Consider the following 15001-nt stretch of genomic DNA (forward strand, 5'->3'; position numbering starts at 1 on the left):
CGTATATAATTCGACGAGTTTATATCATGTTCACATTTATTGCAAACCAGTGTAGTTCTTAAACTGTCTCCGTTGGTATTCTAAATCCAACAGAGTTCAGAAGCACGCAAAACGTTGGCCCAGTCAGGTACTATTAAGGCTGGCTTCTCTTGACGCTTAGATTTGAATGGATCGAGCGCAGCTGGCCTAAATGCTTTCATGCAGTATTCATCAGGACCACATGTAGGCCTATTATCGTCTCTTTAAATGAGCCTAGCTGCTGTGGACTTTTTGTTCGTTTTTGCACCCTCTCAATCTCACTTCTGATTTGCCCGCCCTGCCCTTCTCATCCTCTCAAGTCTTTGCAGCTGAAACATGGCTGACATCCTCTTTGATGTGATCTAATGCCCTTCGCCTCCACTTTTATCTCCAGCGTCCCAGTCTGGATCTGACGAGGAAATCGGTTGTTCAAATCACAATTGATTTGTATAGGCCTACGTCTAAGAAACCACCCCGTTTAAGCTGCTTACTTACATGCTGCTTCTTCTCCTTCATGTTTGGTCTCGGGATCTGCGTCTCGGGCTGGGCCGGAGATGGCAGTGCTACGTGAAGTCAGTTGAATTTGCATGAGATGTATATTCGATAAAAGCTTAGATAGTGGCTGTTTTGTGTGTAAACCATAGGATGACAAATGTAATTAGTAAACACACCAATGAAATTTATTTTTGTAATGATTTTACATTCCACAGTTGAACATTTCCAGGGTTTCTTTTTTTTTAATTCTTTTTTTTTTATTCGTTTTTCAAGTTTACTCAACAGACACAGTACTGATGTTAAACGTTGATAAATCCATTAGATTTTAACGTCCGTTCAGAATGAAAGTTGCAGTATCTCAGTTTTTTTTGCTATTATACACCATTCTGAAGCTTGAGCACACATTCCCATTAACTTCACATGTTAGTCAAGCACACACTTTTAGGAGTTTATTAATACATTTCAGACTGCATACATTTATACTGGGATTCAGGGGAAATGATTTCCGAAGGGGTTTATAGCACCCAATAGTCAATAACTACTTTCAGTCAGCAACTATACAACTAGCTTCTTTGTTGATGCAGTGTAAAGACCTTGCAGAGTTCTAATAGAACTTTCTTCAGGTGCGGTTTCATCAAGGTGTGCTTTTGTGACATTGTACCACATAAGTGTCCCATTGTGTGTCAGCGCATGCTTCACTACCACGTCTGCCCCAAGAACCTAGATGGAATGACGCGGAAGCAGGAATTGCGTGTGTGTGACCTTTTTGTATGAAAGCCTTGTGTAATCCTCATGGACGGAAATAAATATTTGTGCCGTAAGTATGTCAAGGAACATCATTTTACATAAGGCTGGATGTGCTCCATTCAGAGGGGGGGGGAGGGGTTGCTTCTCCCTTCCCCCCTCTCCTCCAGGTCCCCTCATTCCCACTGTATCACAATTATCCACTATAAGGGATAAGGCGGGTCTTATCTTCCATTGTTGCTTCAAGCTTTTTTTCTTTCTTTTAGAGGCACAGCTCTTGAAGTGTGTCTAGTGGTTTTAATGTAATTTCATGCCCAATTGCATTATCAGCTTGTGTCCCAAGGAATATTTCTTATTACGGAGAGAAATATCCAGTGCGCAAAGCACACATTGAGTTCCAATTTGCAGATGTTGTTATTAATCTATCCCTGTGGCTCTTTCAGCCTGTATACTTACATACTGAGTAAATAGACATACTGCTCAATCAGCATAAAGACTTCCACTCGAAGATCGAGGGATATAAGACGGACTTTGATTGTTGCTCCGAGTTTGGGATGCGGCGCTCTTTTACAGGTTAACAGTCACACATCTGAGTTTGGTCGATTTGTGGCTGCGGTTGTAAATGTGACGTGTTTCATGGTCAGTGGCAGTTCTAGACTAATTTTACAGGGGGAGCCAAGGGGGGGGGGGGGGCAGTGTTTAATCAGAGGGGGACATTAAAAAACAGAAACAAATTATATTCAACCCTTTTGCTGCCTTCGGGTCACAACCATCATTGTGTTGCCAGAACTTTACCCGATACAAAAACAAATAAAAAGGATTTCCTTTTAACCTTCGCAATGTGGGAGTCTGAGACAGCCGGACGGCTAAAAGAAAATGCTTCACTTTGTTTTTGTATGCGGTAAAGTTGTCGCAATACAACGGTGGGTCAGAATGACTGAGGGGTCAGAATGACCCGAAGATAACACAAGGGTTAAACATGAAATACTTTAATTTTGCTTTACATTAAAATCATACAAAATGCTCTGGCTCTCCCCCTTCCAGCTCCTCTCTCAATACCTTGATATGTTTCTCTAACCTTTTTGTTTACTGGGGCAAAAAAGGCTGCAATATCCCTTTCTCGGTTCATGATGACTACTAGAAGAAAAACATGTAAAAAGAAAAAAAAAAAGAGTCAGTTATTCTGTCAGCTCAGGGGGGCCACGGGGGGGGGGGGGGGGGGGGGGGGGAAGGGACATTTTTACAGGGGCACTGGCCCCTGTAGGCCCCCGTGTAGAAACGCCCCTGTTCATGGTGCTCAAGAAATGTTTGGTCTTTGACGGCCGTGATGTCTGTGGTCATGTTTAAATTACGCTCAAAATTAGGATTTACTGCTTCTGTTAACGTGAAGATTCCATTTTTAATGCCAATGTCTTTTTCATGTTTGCTCTGTCAAACGCATCACCATAAGCAAGGTCACATGACCTTTCATAGAGGTCAGGGTCCTGTGTAGCATCATAAAGGGAAGGAAAGGAGAGTATGACAAATGACAACATACATCACCGTCTGTTTGGCCAGGGTTCTCTGTGTCCTGCCAAGGCCAAAAATAAATAAAATACCTAAATATGGAGCTGGCTGAGAAGCAGAGGTATGTGTATGAAATATGAGGAGGTAAAGAAGATGGTGGCTGAAATACAAACAAGGCGACATCGTTTCTACATGACCTGGAAAGCACAGCAGAGTTTTCCCCCCAATCCTAGCAGAATGGTGCTTGCAGTTTTACGCTACTACGGAATGACTTGTGCTTGCCTTATGAAAAAAACATGTTTCAACCCACTCCATTTGAGGGACATGATGAAACGGGAGCTGTACGCTACCCTTAAACCACGAGCTTCCACACTTGTCCTTGATTCACTCAGAGGGCCCTGCAGGAAACCTGCTGTCTCCCGGAAACACACGGAGCAAGAGCTGGGTGTTTGGAGGAGCAATCGGGGCCTCTCTTTAGACGCACACAGATTTCCCCAGGAAGAAAGTCGGCGTGTTCCCATCAGATGTAATAAATCACTTACAGACGCGCTTAAGGCAGGCGCAGCATGGCGTCGGCACAACTCGCTAGCACGCCTGTCTTTTTGAGCCCTGTCCATGGGGAAAACCACTCCCTCCCCCCAAAAAAGATGTCAAGACCAAAGCAGGGTGTGTCGTTTAAACAGGATACTGCATCTTTCTATTTTCATTGTTTTTTTTCTTCTTTTCAGATCAAAGACTCCGCCTTCATATGTCACCTAAAGGCAGAGCTTGACTTTATTGTCATAATATAATAATTTCTACAACAGATTTTTTTATTATTCTACAGAGACCGCAAAACACCCACACACACTTACTTCTATGACTACGATGTAATAAAAACAAACGTTACACTCGCTCCATACACGCTCAATCAACAACTCACTCACTAAGGATGGAAGGGTTTCAATCCAGTAAAAAGGAATAGACACAAATGGGAGTAAGAGGAATGAATGTATAAAATGTTAAATGATACTGGAACGTTTTAAAGGATTTTAGAGGATGCCCTATATAACGAGAATGAAAATGCTCCGACATTGGAATTTGTCCTGGTTTCTCTGGAATATTCTGTACAATAATGTACAAGAGTGGAGATATACTGGGATGTGCTCAGCAGTCGCCTACCAATCAGGTGAAACCACTCAAGCATACACGATTAGTCAACCGAGCCATAACTGCTGCATTTTGTTCATTAGGCAAGTCAATGTGATTAAGCCCTCGTTCGCTTCCTCCCTCTTCGTTTTTCCGATTTCCCGAAAATCCCACTGGAGGCTCCACCAGAGAGGTCACGTTGTCCAGGAGAGATCCCCCCCCTCCTTTGGAGAAATAAATGTGCCATTCATAACACTTCAACCACAGTCAGTCTCGGCTACTCTTGCATGTCTAGTTTCAGCATCAGTTTTCATTGGTGTCAGACATAATACTCCCTTGTCTGACACCAGCTACCCGCTGCTATGTGTCCAAACACTAAGGACAGGCTTGTGAAGTTCAGATGGCCCATCGTTTCGATTACTGAGCATCACAGCTGTGCCACAGTCCGAGATGTAGTCATGCGTTGCTCCCTCCACCCCCTCCCATTTTCCGGGACATTCTCCCACAATGTTTCTCTAACGTTCCTTGAAAGAAGGCATCGTCGTGGAACATCCATCTGGGCATCCCCGCTCCACCACAACAGACTAACACAACTTCAGATTGTTGATTATATTTCTCTGTCTTATTATTATTATTTTTTACTGTAATTTTTCAAGATACCAGATTCAAGACACTCATTATATTACACACACGCACACACGATAAAAAAAAGAAGAAAAAAAAACCACGTCCGCAGCCGGGAAAGCACGGAGATGAATTCAAAATGAACGTGTGGGATTCGTTTTTCTGGACGTTTCTTCTTCGTCGCCTCTTCTCGGCTGTCCTGTCGGGCGCTGGCGGACAGCCCGGTCCTCTAGCACACCGTGCCGTTCTCCTGGCGGGTCTTGGGGCAGGTGGAGCGGGGGAGGGGCTGCACGGAGGGCGCCAGCGTGCAGAAGAAGCCCGCGATGAGCGTGAGGCCCAGGCCGCCCCAGGCGCAGAACATGGACCAGCCGTAGCCGTGGCCGATGTCGTCGGGGAGGCCGTACAGGTAGCGCGGGTAGCGGGAGAGCTCGAAGTTGATGCCGGCCACGCATGTGCAGAGGGAGATGATGCAGAAGGTGCCTGGGGTGAGATGGTGAGAGAGAGAAGGAGAAAAGACAAAACGAGACAGACGTCAGGTCTACGCACATACATAACCCCGATCCAATTCCCATTTTAAATAATGACGGTTTATTATCTGCTAATGTAGTGCGATATTTCAAAGACCCCCTGCCTCTGAGAAGTAATGGCGCCGTTTTGAGCTGTTCCCTCAAGAGAATCGGAATATTCATTCAGTCCTAATAGAATACATTTTCATTCACTTTGGACTTGACAACTGCACCGTTCCCTTCTGTTTGAAGTCGTGGATAAAGCGTTCATGTTGGCTTCATTTCCGAGCCCCCCGTGTGACCCTCTGGGCTGTTTAGCTGGGATTTGGACACTGTAATCTGACCTGGCCTATCCCCCCCTTTTTTTTGTATTACTTAGGAGCTTAATTGGCTTTTTAATTGCCTGCTCATTATGCAACGGAAGGGCATTGCATTAATCCGGAGCCCATCTTAATTGAGTCTCCGCTAGCCTTTTGCTGAACGGGAGCTGGGGTCTGCATATCATATCAATGTAGGACGAGTGACTTTGCCACTGCCTGTTTGCTCGGGGGGGAAATCACTGTGTGTGTGTGTGTGTGTGTGTGTGTGTGTACGCATGTGTGTGCATGTGCAAACATGCTCATGTATGTCTTTGCATGCATGTATTTGTATGTGTGTGTGTTCCTGTATATATAACGAAGGCAGATTCTGCATCCGGCTCTCATGCATTAATCCAAATGGCTGGCAGCACTAATGAGCACCCAGCGTGTCTCGACTGGAGGCCCTCAGCCCTCCCAACAAGCTGGAGAGAAACAACCAGCAGAGAGATGTGTCTGGAAAAGGGACAAATGTATGCAGGCCAAGACGTCAATGTGACTCCAATCAGCAAACTCAAAACACACACGCCACATGTCAAGTCACAACATCTTTCTCGGCGGCTTCATCCTAAATGCCATCTGTGAGACCCATGAAAGGAGTCAAGGAATAAAAAATACAATGCAATTATTATTATTTTTTAAAATATATATATATGTTCCTTGTCATGAGCGAAGAAGGTTCCGGTGTTCAGGGTTCACTCACCTCCCATGAGGAAGAGCAGCCCAGCGACATACTGCATGAGGCCGCGGTCCCAGCAGCAGCCCAGCACGCCGACGATCCAGCCAAACAGGATGATGGCCACCGCCATGCCCATGAAGCCTGCCGTCATCCGCCGCAAATCTGCACACGCCAAAGACACGGAGAGGGGAAAGGTTGGTACGGTCGTCGACTGGACACAGGTACACACACAGTAGCAATATCAGCAACCCACACACGGCTCAATCGGGTGCACACACACACATAGCACTGCCTAGCGCTGCCCCCGCACTAGGGAAGGGAGGACAAACGTGGGACCGTTTGTGCCCAAGCCTGGCAGGAAAAGGACAGCCTCAGTTGTGAGACGTGGCCCTGGAGACAGGACGTGTCACCGTGGGGGGGTAATGACAGTGACAACGGCGGAGGGGAGGGGGGGGCGAGGGCCCTGTGGCACTGCTTCCACAGTGTGGTTCAGCACGGACGGATCTCAGCCCAGTCTCCCCCCCCCCCCCCATGTTGATATCAATGTCACGGCTGAGCTGCCTGGTTGGAGGGAGTGAGGGGGGGCAGGGCGGGGTCTCCACGGGGCCCGCTGGAGTCGCTCTGTGGCGTGGGCGTCAGGCTTCTCGCGCAGACCTGCGGGGGGCGACTCAGCCCGCGTGTACTTTCCCCCCGTGTTCTCTCTCGGACCTACGCATCCCAAAACGTGTTTCCGGCGCCGCTTCGCATAAAAACACACAGCGGTAGCTGAATAGGTGAAATGTTTTTTTATTTTTTTTATTTAAGATGCACCGCGTTCCACGGCAACGCGGGCGTCAGGGCGAGCGGCGGTGCTGCAAGCCAAGTGGTTTCCTGACACATCGCGCTGCCGCTGTCTGTCTTCCTCTGCAGGAAGGGGAGCTCAAGTGGAACAGCCTGTCAGGCAGCCTGTCAGTCAGCCGGTACAACCAGCATACCCTCTCTGACCCCCCCCACCACCATACTAGGGGCAGGCTGCTGTCTTTCTACTCGGGCCCCTGGACTGACTGCTCTTCACGTTTAGACATCGCAGCTGAGCCACAGAACAAGGTTAAATGATGTATAACTTTATTGTCTGAATGAAGGCTCAACATGTAGAACTGCTCTCTGCTCAGAACTTTATGGAGCTAAACAGAAATGATACCTTATGAAAGGTTTTCCAGATTTTATATTGACTTTTTTTCGGTGAGTTTATTCTGTTTATTTACTTTTTTTCAGTGAGACAACCCTTTGGTCCTATGTACTATAAAAGTTTTGAGACAAAAATACATGGTTTAGTTTCCGAACATGCATACAACTCTTTTCATATCTGTACACAAAGTACAGCTTAAGGAAAACGGATCAGTATTGTCCCTGTATCTGTCTCTATGACCTCTGTGTGTGTGTATTTTGGGAGACATCACATCCGAGTCTAGCCTGTGTGCCTGCCAAAGCCTGCAAGCCCGGCAGGTACAGGTGAATGTGTGTGTGCGTCTGTGTGTGTTAGTTTACCGGTGGAAGAAGACTAATGTGATGGGAGAGGACTATAGAACCTTCACGGCCCAGCAGCACTGCCTCCTGGGTAATCTGGTCCACAATCCCACTGGGGTCATAAATACCCGTCACCCCTGTGTGGCTGGCGCACTGCACCTGCCCAGCTCGCAACACCAGGACACAACACACAGAGAGAGCCATGTGCAGGTCACTGTGCTTTAAACAAAGAAGAGCGGCGGGGGGTGTTGACAAAAAAAGACACCGATACAGGAATAGGTCACCCACATGAAAACCATGTAAGGGAAAAGAACTCGACGGGGAAGAGAGAGTCCACCCTTTTCCACAGCAATTACAAATCTGAGCGGGAGGGCAGGGAAAACCCCAAATGCATATCTGATATACTTGACATATGATCTATAGCAGCACACTGCCATCACAGCACCCCGACATCCCAGTTGGCAAGCTCTGAATGAGACGTTTTAACGAAACCGATTTCGGGAATGGTGATATCTGGGAGCGTCACACTATCACAAGCGCCCTCCTACTCGACCAGCGATGTCGGATCACGATTCTCATATCAAGTTTTTCCAGTTCTGTTGTAGATGGAATTCGAGAGCCCCAGTGTCTGTATTTGCTGTGGAGGGAAACAGCTTGGGAGAGGAGATAGGGGGAGGGAGACGGGGGGGGGGATAGAAGAGCGAGAAGCTGACAAAGGTAGTCGTCAGCGCTTCTCCGACACAGAGACTGAGCATCATTTAACTGACAAGGAGAAGAAAAGGAAGACCGCCTTGTCAGTCACCAGCCTGGAGCCTCGCCCAAAGAATGACTTCAACGTTTCACTGGAATCAATTTTTCATCCAAACTAGATTGTTTGTTTTTGTCACAGTAAAGCGTTATTTTGTCATAATCTCTTTTTTTTTGGTGGGGGAGGGGGGGGGGGGTTGAATTTAGAAGATCACTAATAATGACCATTGGATATGCAAGCGCATTACGATTATTGACACAGACAGGCTTTTAATCCTCTTTGTAAAGACACCACCTAAACAAAACCAAATATTGGTCCTCTGCCATAATGGAATTGTATTGAACTAATAATACTTCAGATATACCTACTGTGCTGAGTATCTTACGGTGGAGGCACCGCCGGAAAAGTCACACAGAATACTGTAAAGCCTATATGAACGCAAGAACATACCTGACTCGCGGGCAGCACCGTCTTTTTAAGTCGATGGGTGATTGAACTGAGTGTCAGTTCTCATTTGGATGTTCCAGACTAGCTTTGGCTAAGACTTGACGCCCAGCTTGACGTCTGCCTCCCCAGCTGTCTGGCGACGGATCCTATTCCAAGATGTCGTCAACGTCAGTGGGAGCCATCAGTGTGTGAGTGTGGCTCTCATTAGTAGCTGTCAGTTAGCCTCCTGAGCATACGCGTATAATTACAAATGGCAAATACCTCACCAGCGGCTGATGGGCACCATAATCAATTATAGTAAACATGTGGATTTGATTGTGTGTATGTGTGTGTGTGTGTGTGTCTACGTAGTAGCTGTCTCCCTTTCCCTCAACAACACGTGTTGCTTTACGGTCTTGCAACCGAACATAGACCGAGAAGATGTCCCTTTAGCTTAGCGACGCCTCTGGTATTCCACTCGAGTCCTCTGATCTAGGTGTTGAAAGTGCATTCGCGCTGCTGTGCACCATATGCTTTCACAGGGGGAATATAGAGGGGAGAGACCAAAGAAAACGGAGATATTGCACAAAACCTCCACAGAATGCCTCGCTGGATCAAACAAGACCGCCGAGACAGTCGAAGCAAAAGGACCCATTGGGCCCGTTGAGAGATGTATAAACACGTTTATACAAATGATGTCTCTGTTCATCTGGTGCCTTTTTGGCAGACACCATTAAGACGCAGACGGGGCTCGTGTGGATAATCCCGCCGTCCAAAATAAGTTGTGGGAAAAGCCCGGACGGCTCTTGGAAATCTAGGTATCTGCAATCGATGGCGGCCATTCCATTACTCACTGAAATGGATTCCTCTCTCTGAGACCCAGACACGCGATGCATTTCCAAGATGGCAGCTCCCTCAGGCCTCTGGCTGACCGCAAGGTTGCAGTCAGCGACTCTGCTAAAGGGATCCTCTGTGGCAATCCTGACTGCTAACCACAATGCAACATCCAAATATAATTAACCCGCATGAACTGGGAATCGTTTAAGGGATATTCCTTAACTGTGGGCGGCCCAAGCGTTCAAACAAACATCTCCACTTATTGACAGCTTTCTCAATCCCTCTTGAGACAGTTCAGTCATATTGGAGCGCTGCATGGTGGAAGATATGGACGAATCTTGTTGAAATGGTGCAATGTCAACGTTTTTCTCGGACCAAACAAGAAACGGACACGCGCATTTGCGCACAGATTCGTTTTGAATCGCAGTAGACCTAACTTGGGCTCTTGCTGTTGTATGCTGTTGCCACATCAACATAGCGAGCTGTGCTCGTTTCTCTCACATTTGGCGCACCCACACCCACACACACTCACCCGCATGCAAATCAGCGAGGGGTTGTACATGTCTGCGATTAGCAGCGATATTCACCGGTGTCAAAAGAAGCTTGGATGTATCTGGGCAAAGCAGAAGGACAATAATTGTGTACATGGATAAATTCTGTCCGTGCTGTTAGTTGGATGATAAGTGCACCTGCTCCACTATCATTACCATACACACCTTCAGAGCAGCCCGTGATTCCAACTAGGCTAAACCCGAGACAGAGGCTGATTACAGGCTTTCTGTCTCTTTCTCACACACACACACACACGCACACGAGCGCACACACACACACACACACACACACACACACACACACACACACACACACACACACACACACACACACACACACACACACACACACACACACACACACACACACACACACACACACGCACACGAGCGCACACACACACACACGCATGCACAAAGACGACATGGGCATGCATTCACACAGATACACACCTGATGAAGGCATGTACACCGTCACCCAGAGGCAGAAATACTGACAGACACACCTGCCACACATTTACCCCTAATTGCTGTCAGCTTTCCGCACAGTATTTGCCTGAGTGAGAAATCTGTTGCGAGATTCCAACCCAGTATTGCATATCACGTTGAGATGTAGACAAACAATCTGTCAGGAAGAACCCACCGAGCATTCATGCAAATATGGGACAACAAAAGAATATGTCATACATTCCTTGTCACAATATCTTCCCAAATTTGACACTGTTTGTTCAAAGATAAGAGCATATACACCCCAAAGTTCGGGACATAATTATTGAGTGTAATCATGCATTTCCTTTCAGAAGAGGAGAGGAGGCAATAGCATAACCAAATGCAACAAGGTACAAAAAGGGACTGAAACGTATCATCTTGCATTTGGAAATGAAAAATGATTGACATTTGAGCGATCAGTGGGTTTCCGATCACTGCAGAAAAAAAATTAAAACGCGTAGATTGGCATAACCTTTATTTCTTCCTGACGCTGAGAGTGACTGTGGCTAACAGGCATGTTCATTTGTTTAGAGTATCAGCACGGAGCAGCCTGCTTTTGGTTTGTGTCTCTCTGTGGGTTACTGGGTTTCTGTTGTTGAGCCCTGTGCTTCCACTTTCCCTTTTAATTATATTTGTCTGCTCCAGAACAAATGTGCCAATGAAAAGCCCCTTTAGAAAAGGGAAATAGCTTTTGGTGGTGGAAGGAATAAAGAAAGAAAGAAGGAGGGGGGGGAGAGGAAGTGTGCCCGCTATCCCCTCCAGAGAACTGGGGCACGGGGAGGGGGGCATTTGTTGACCTCACGGCGAAGGTGAAAAGGCTTTTCTCTCTGTGCCGTCTTCCCAGAGGACGTACCCAGCCCCGGGGCCCTGTCAGGAAGGCCGGCGACTCACAGAGCCAGCGCTGCGTCGAGGCGCTCTGTGGGTTGCTGGCGTCATCTTTGACTCACAGGGGCTCAGCGCCCGCGGTTGGGAGAGGGGGAGGGGCTGTATGTTGTAGGAGGAGGAGGGAGAGGGGGTCGGGGGGAGAAGTGAAGGAAGAGGGAGGTGGGAGTGGCCGGGTAAGACTTTGCTTTCTGGAGGAAAACCGGAGAATTGCTGACTCCTCGCTGCCCTTCGCTCGCTCTTCTGCTCCTCGTTTAGGAGGCCGGCTGCGGCTCACCGCCACTCACTGGGGGGTAATAGAGCCTAATTTCATTACCCCATGTCAAACGCCACTGGGGAGAAAACAATGGAGAGGCAAAATCAAATTACAGGAGATAGCGGGAGGGATGGGGGGGGGAGGGAGAGAGAGAGGGCTGGATCAGGTGGGGTTGGGGGCAGAAAAAAAAACTCGACCAATCCGTGTCCGTCCCTTTGTAAACATATGCGCGGTTGGCTGAGAGAAAGCCCTTGACAGGCCCCTCTGGCTTGTATGGAGTCAAACTGAGGATGACGAGTGTGTTCCTCAAGGCGGGGGCATATGGTTGGTTGGTTCGCTCGTGGTCCCGGTCTCCCCCGGGGAGCGGGGCCACCGGGACACTGTGAGTGACAACGGATGGACCGAGTGTCCGTCGCTGACAGCTGGCTCCCCGTCGGACGACTCATGACACATCGCTCCCCGGGGGGGGGGGGGGGGAGACACAGCCAATCACAAATGGGCATGAGGGGGCGGAGTATCGAGCGGTCAATCATCTCCTTCCGGGGGGAGGCACGGAGGCCGAGGGGCCGTCGTGACAGGACAGCTGCCGTACGAGAGCGTCCCCGTTAGCGTCCGTCGATCGCCATGGACGACGGGGGCCGCGACGAGCTTCGCGTCGGGTGACCCTGTCGGTGTTCCCAACAGAGCCTGCCTTCAGAGATCTGTACAGCGCACGCGGCCAACGTGCCGCGGGAAGAACCGTCCTCTTTCTTCCCTCTCGACACACAAACGCAGCAGCGGACGGGGGCGTTTACCTCGCGAATGACCCGACGGTGGTCGTAACAAGTCATCTAATTACATCGAGAGAGGGGAAGCATGCGCCCTAACCGCAATAATCTCATCAAGAGACAAGAGCAGGGAAAAAAGGAGCAGAAAAGATCCCTGCTGTGCCATTTAATTAGCCCCGCTACATCAAGGTCAGAACTGGGGATCAGAAGGTGAGGGAACTGGGAAACCACAAAACAAATGTGACACGACAAACTGCCCTGGGGATCACTTTCAATCTATGAGCCTGTAAAGACTACAGCTCGTGGGTCAGCTATAGCAGACTATCAATAATTACTGTAGCCTGTGAAGGGCCAGCATACTGCAGTAGTGGGTTACATGCAGGGATGGATAGAGACCTTCTTGGGGGGCGGTCTGGGGGTTGTACCGCTTTCAATTCACGGAACATATCCTTCCAACTCCCAATTTATTTTCATTAATAAGGCTTTTTTTTATCAATTGTCGAGGTTGACCGATTTTATTGAAGCCACGAAACAGAGGGATTGGCTGGGATAGCGCCGTACGGAGGAAAGCTCAGAGCGGGAGGCGCGGGGCAGCGCCGTGAGATCATTAAAGTGTCTGCTTTGCATGAAGCCCCTCCTAATGGTCGCCCCCCCCCCTCCCCCCCCCCTCCCCCCCCCCCCCCACCGCTGGCCGCGCCTCTCCCCTGTCGCCGTCTCTCCGCACGAGTGATAAAACAGGACGGGCGACTCAGCACTTTTGGGGGAGATCTTTAATCTGTGGAAGAGACAGACAGGACAGCACGTCGGGCATTGCCGCCGAGGGACACTTATCTGGATGGGAAAACAGCCCGGAAGACACAGAGACAGATAGATAGAAGGGGGAGGAAAGAGGTGGGAGACAAAGGGAGAGGGGGGACGGATCGAGGCGGTGGAAGAAGAAAATAACGCCACGAGGAAGGGAAAGCAAACGAGCAAATTTATGAGTTTGGAAAGCATTTTGGGGGGATTGGGGGGAGACAGAGAAGGGCTTATGGCGTGAGGCAGAGGTTGTGAAAACAACACAAGAGGAGAGAGACTGGGAGGTGACAGGAGAAGGCCTTGCCGGGGGAGAACTCTTAAGCCGCCGTCTCAAGCTTTCTCAACCACTCCACCCCCTTGCCTCCCGTTAAATTACTTGAGGCACCATCGCTGAGTCGCAAAGCCCGTCTGAGCCCTAAGTCATGACATGCTGCTGTATAGTCCCCCAAACACAGTCATCTCTGCTGTGCGAACAGCTACGGTTCAGACCGGGACTCCACTTTCGCCATTCCGCTTTACGTTGACCGTACTGTGCCGCGCCTATAAAATGGTCGGAAACTTCCGGAAAAGAGGAAGCCTTATCTGTGGCACGCAGGTACAGATACGGTGCTGTCATGCATACACAGGCACCCCTTGTGCAGAGACATGGAAATGTCTGAGTTGCCGACGTGCGTACGGAATCCGAGAGCGAGCTGTGAAGTCTGTGTAAAGTGGGAACAGCAGGTTCAGCTGAAGGTCAACCTGGCAGAAATGAAGCTCGAGGGTTGAAAAACGGCGCTGGAAATCGCGTGGGGGGGCGAAGACGAGTCAACGGGATGTGTTTTCTCCCCAAAATCTTCGACTTTTTAATCTGCGCTGCCAAAACGAAAGGCACCGCACTGCAAGGGTTTAGTGGCGGGCGAATAAGAGAGAAGGAAGTTTCTATCCCTCTGTCACTTCCTCCTTCGTTCCACGAGGATGAAAGTGCAGCTCTGCTCATGGCCCCTCTTCCCCGCATGCTAAACTGTCACATCCTTAGTTGCTTGGCAGGGGCCACGGTACTGGAAGCTCTCCACATGCAAATGTCTATGCAGGATGGAGGCAGACAGGAAGGAGAGGAGGGGATGGTGAAGTGACTCGGGGGGGAGGGGGGGGGCAGCAGAGAGAAATCTTGGCACTTCCTAGTCATGGCCTCTGCGTATCTCACACAGAACACACACACCAGCGAGCCAGAGAGTGGTGTGTGTGTGTGTGTGGTGGTGGGTGGTGGGGTGTTTCTGTTGTAAATGCTTTGGCAGACAAATCCTCCGTTGTAGGTGTCAAGGCTGCTGTGATGGGTCTGGAGAGGCTGGGGAAGGAACCCAGGGGACACCGGGACCCAGAGGACACCGGGACCCAGGGAGGGAGGCTGAGGCAGCTCCCTGCAGCCACCAGGTGTCGGATGAGTCACCTTCTCCCTTTGACGAACATTTTAGGCTTCGTTCTATACTTCCTGGGTGAGTGAAATGGGCTGAATTCACAGGATGATTACAGTTATTCAACTGGCCATTTCACCCTGCCCTTTATGCGGGTAAAAGCAGGAATCCGGGTAACCCAGGTTGTCTAATTGCAGATGAAGGTAAGGTATAGGGGCAGTGGTGAGCATTAAGTGTGCTGAGCCGAAAATAAAAACGAGAGCATAGCTTTCTCCAAGCTTTGTTTCGTTT

General features: G+C 49.1%; 1 protein-coding gene across 2 annotated transcripts in view; it reads right to left on the reverse strand.

Moving 5' to 3' along the window:
- Positions 1–3514: 3514 nt before the first annotated feature.
- Positions 3515–15001, reverse strand: part of tmem178bb (transmembrane protein 178Bb) — a 56656-nt gene continuing 45169 nt past the window's right edge. For both annotated transcript variants that reach the window (XM_084701988.1, XM_084701989.1), the window contains 2 exons: positions 6081–6218; positions 3515–4995 (listed from right to left, as the gene is read on the reverse strand). In XM_084701988.1, the coding sequence (XP_084558114.1) occupies positions 4745–4995; positions 6081–6218 (389 nt within the window). In that variant the 3' untranslated portion in view covers positions 3515–4744. The remainder of the gene's footprint in view (positions 4996–6080; positions 6219–15001) is intronic.

Source organism: Hypomesus nipponensis, chromosome 7 (assembly GCF_054491055.1).
Source record: "Hypomesus nipponensis isolate SF chromosome 7, ASM5449105v1, whole genome shotgun sequence".
Taxonomy (NCBI): Eukaryota; Metazoa; Chordata; class Actinopteri; order Osmeriformes; family Osmeridae; genus Hypomesus; species Hypomesus nipponensis.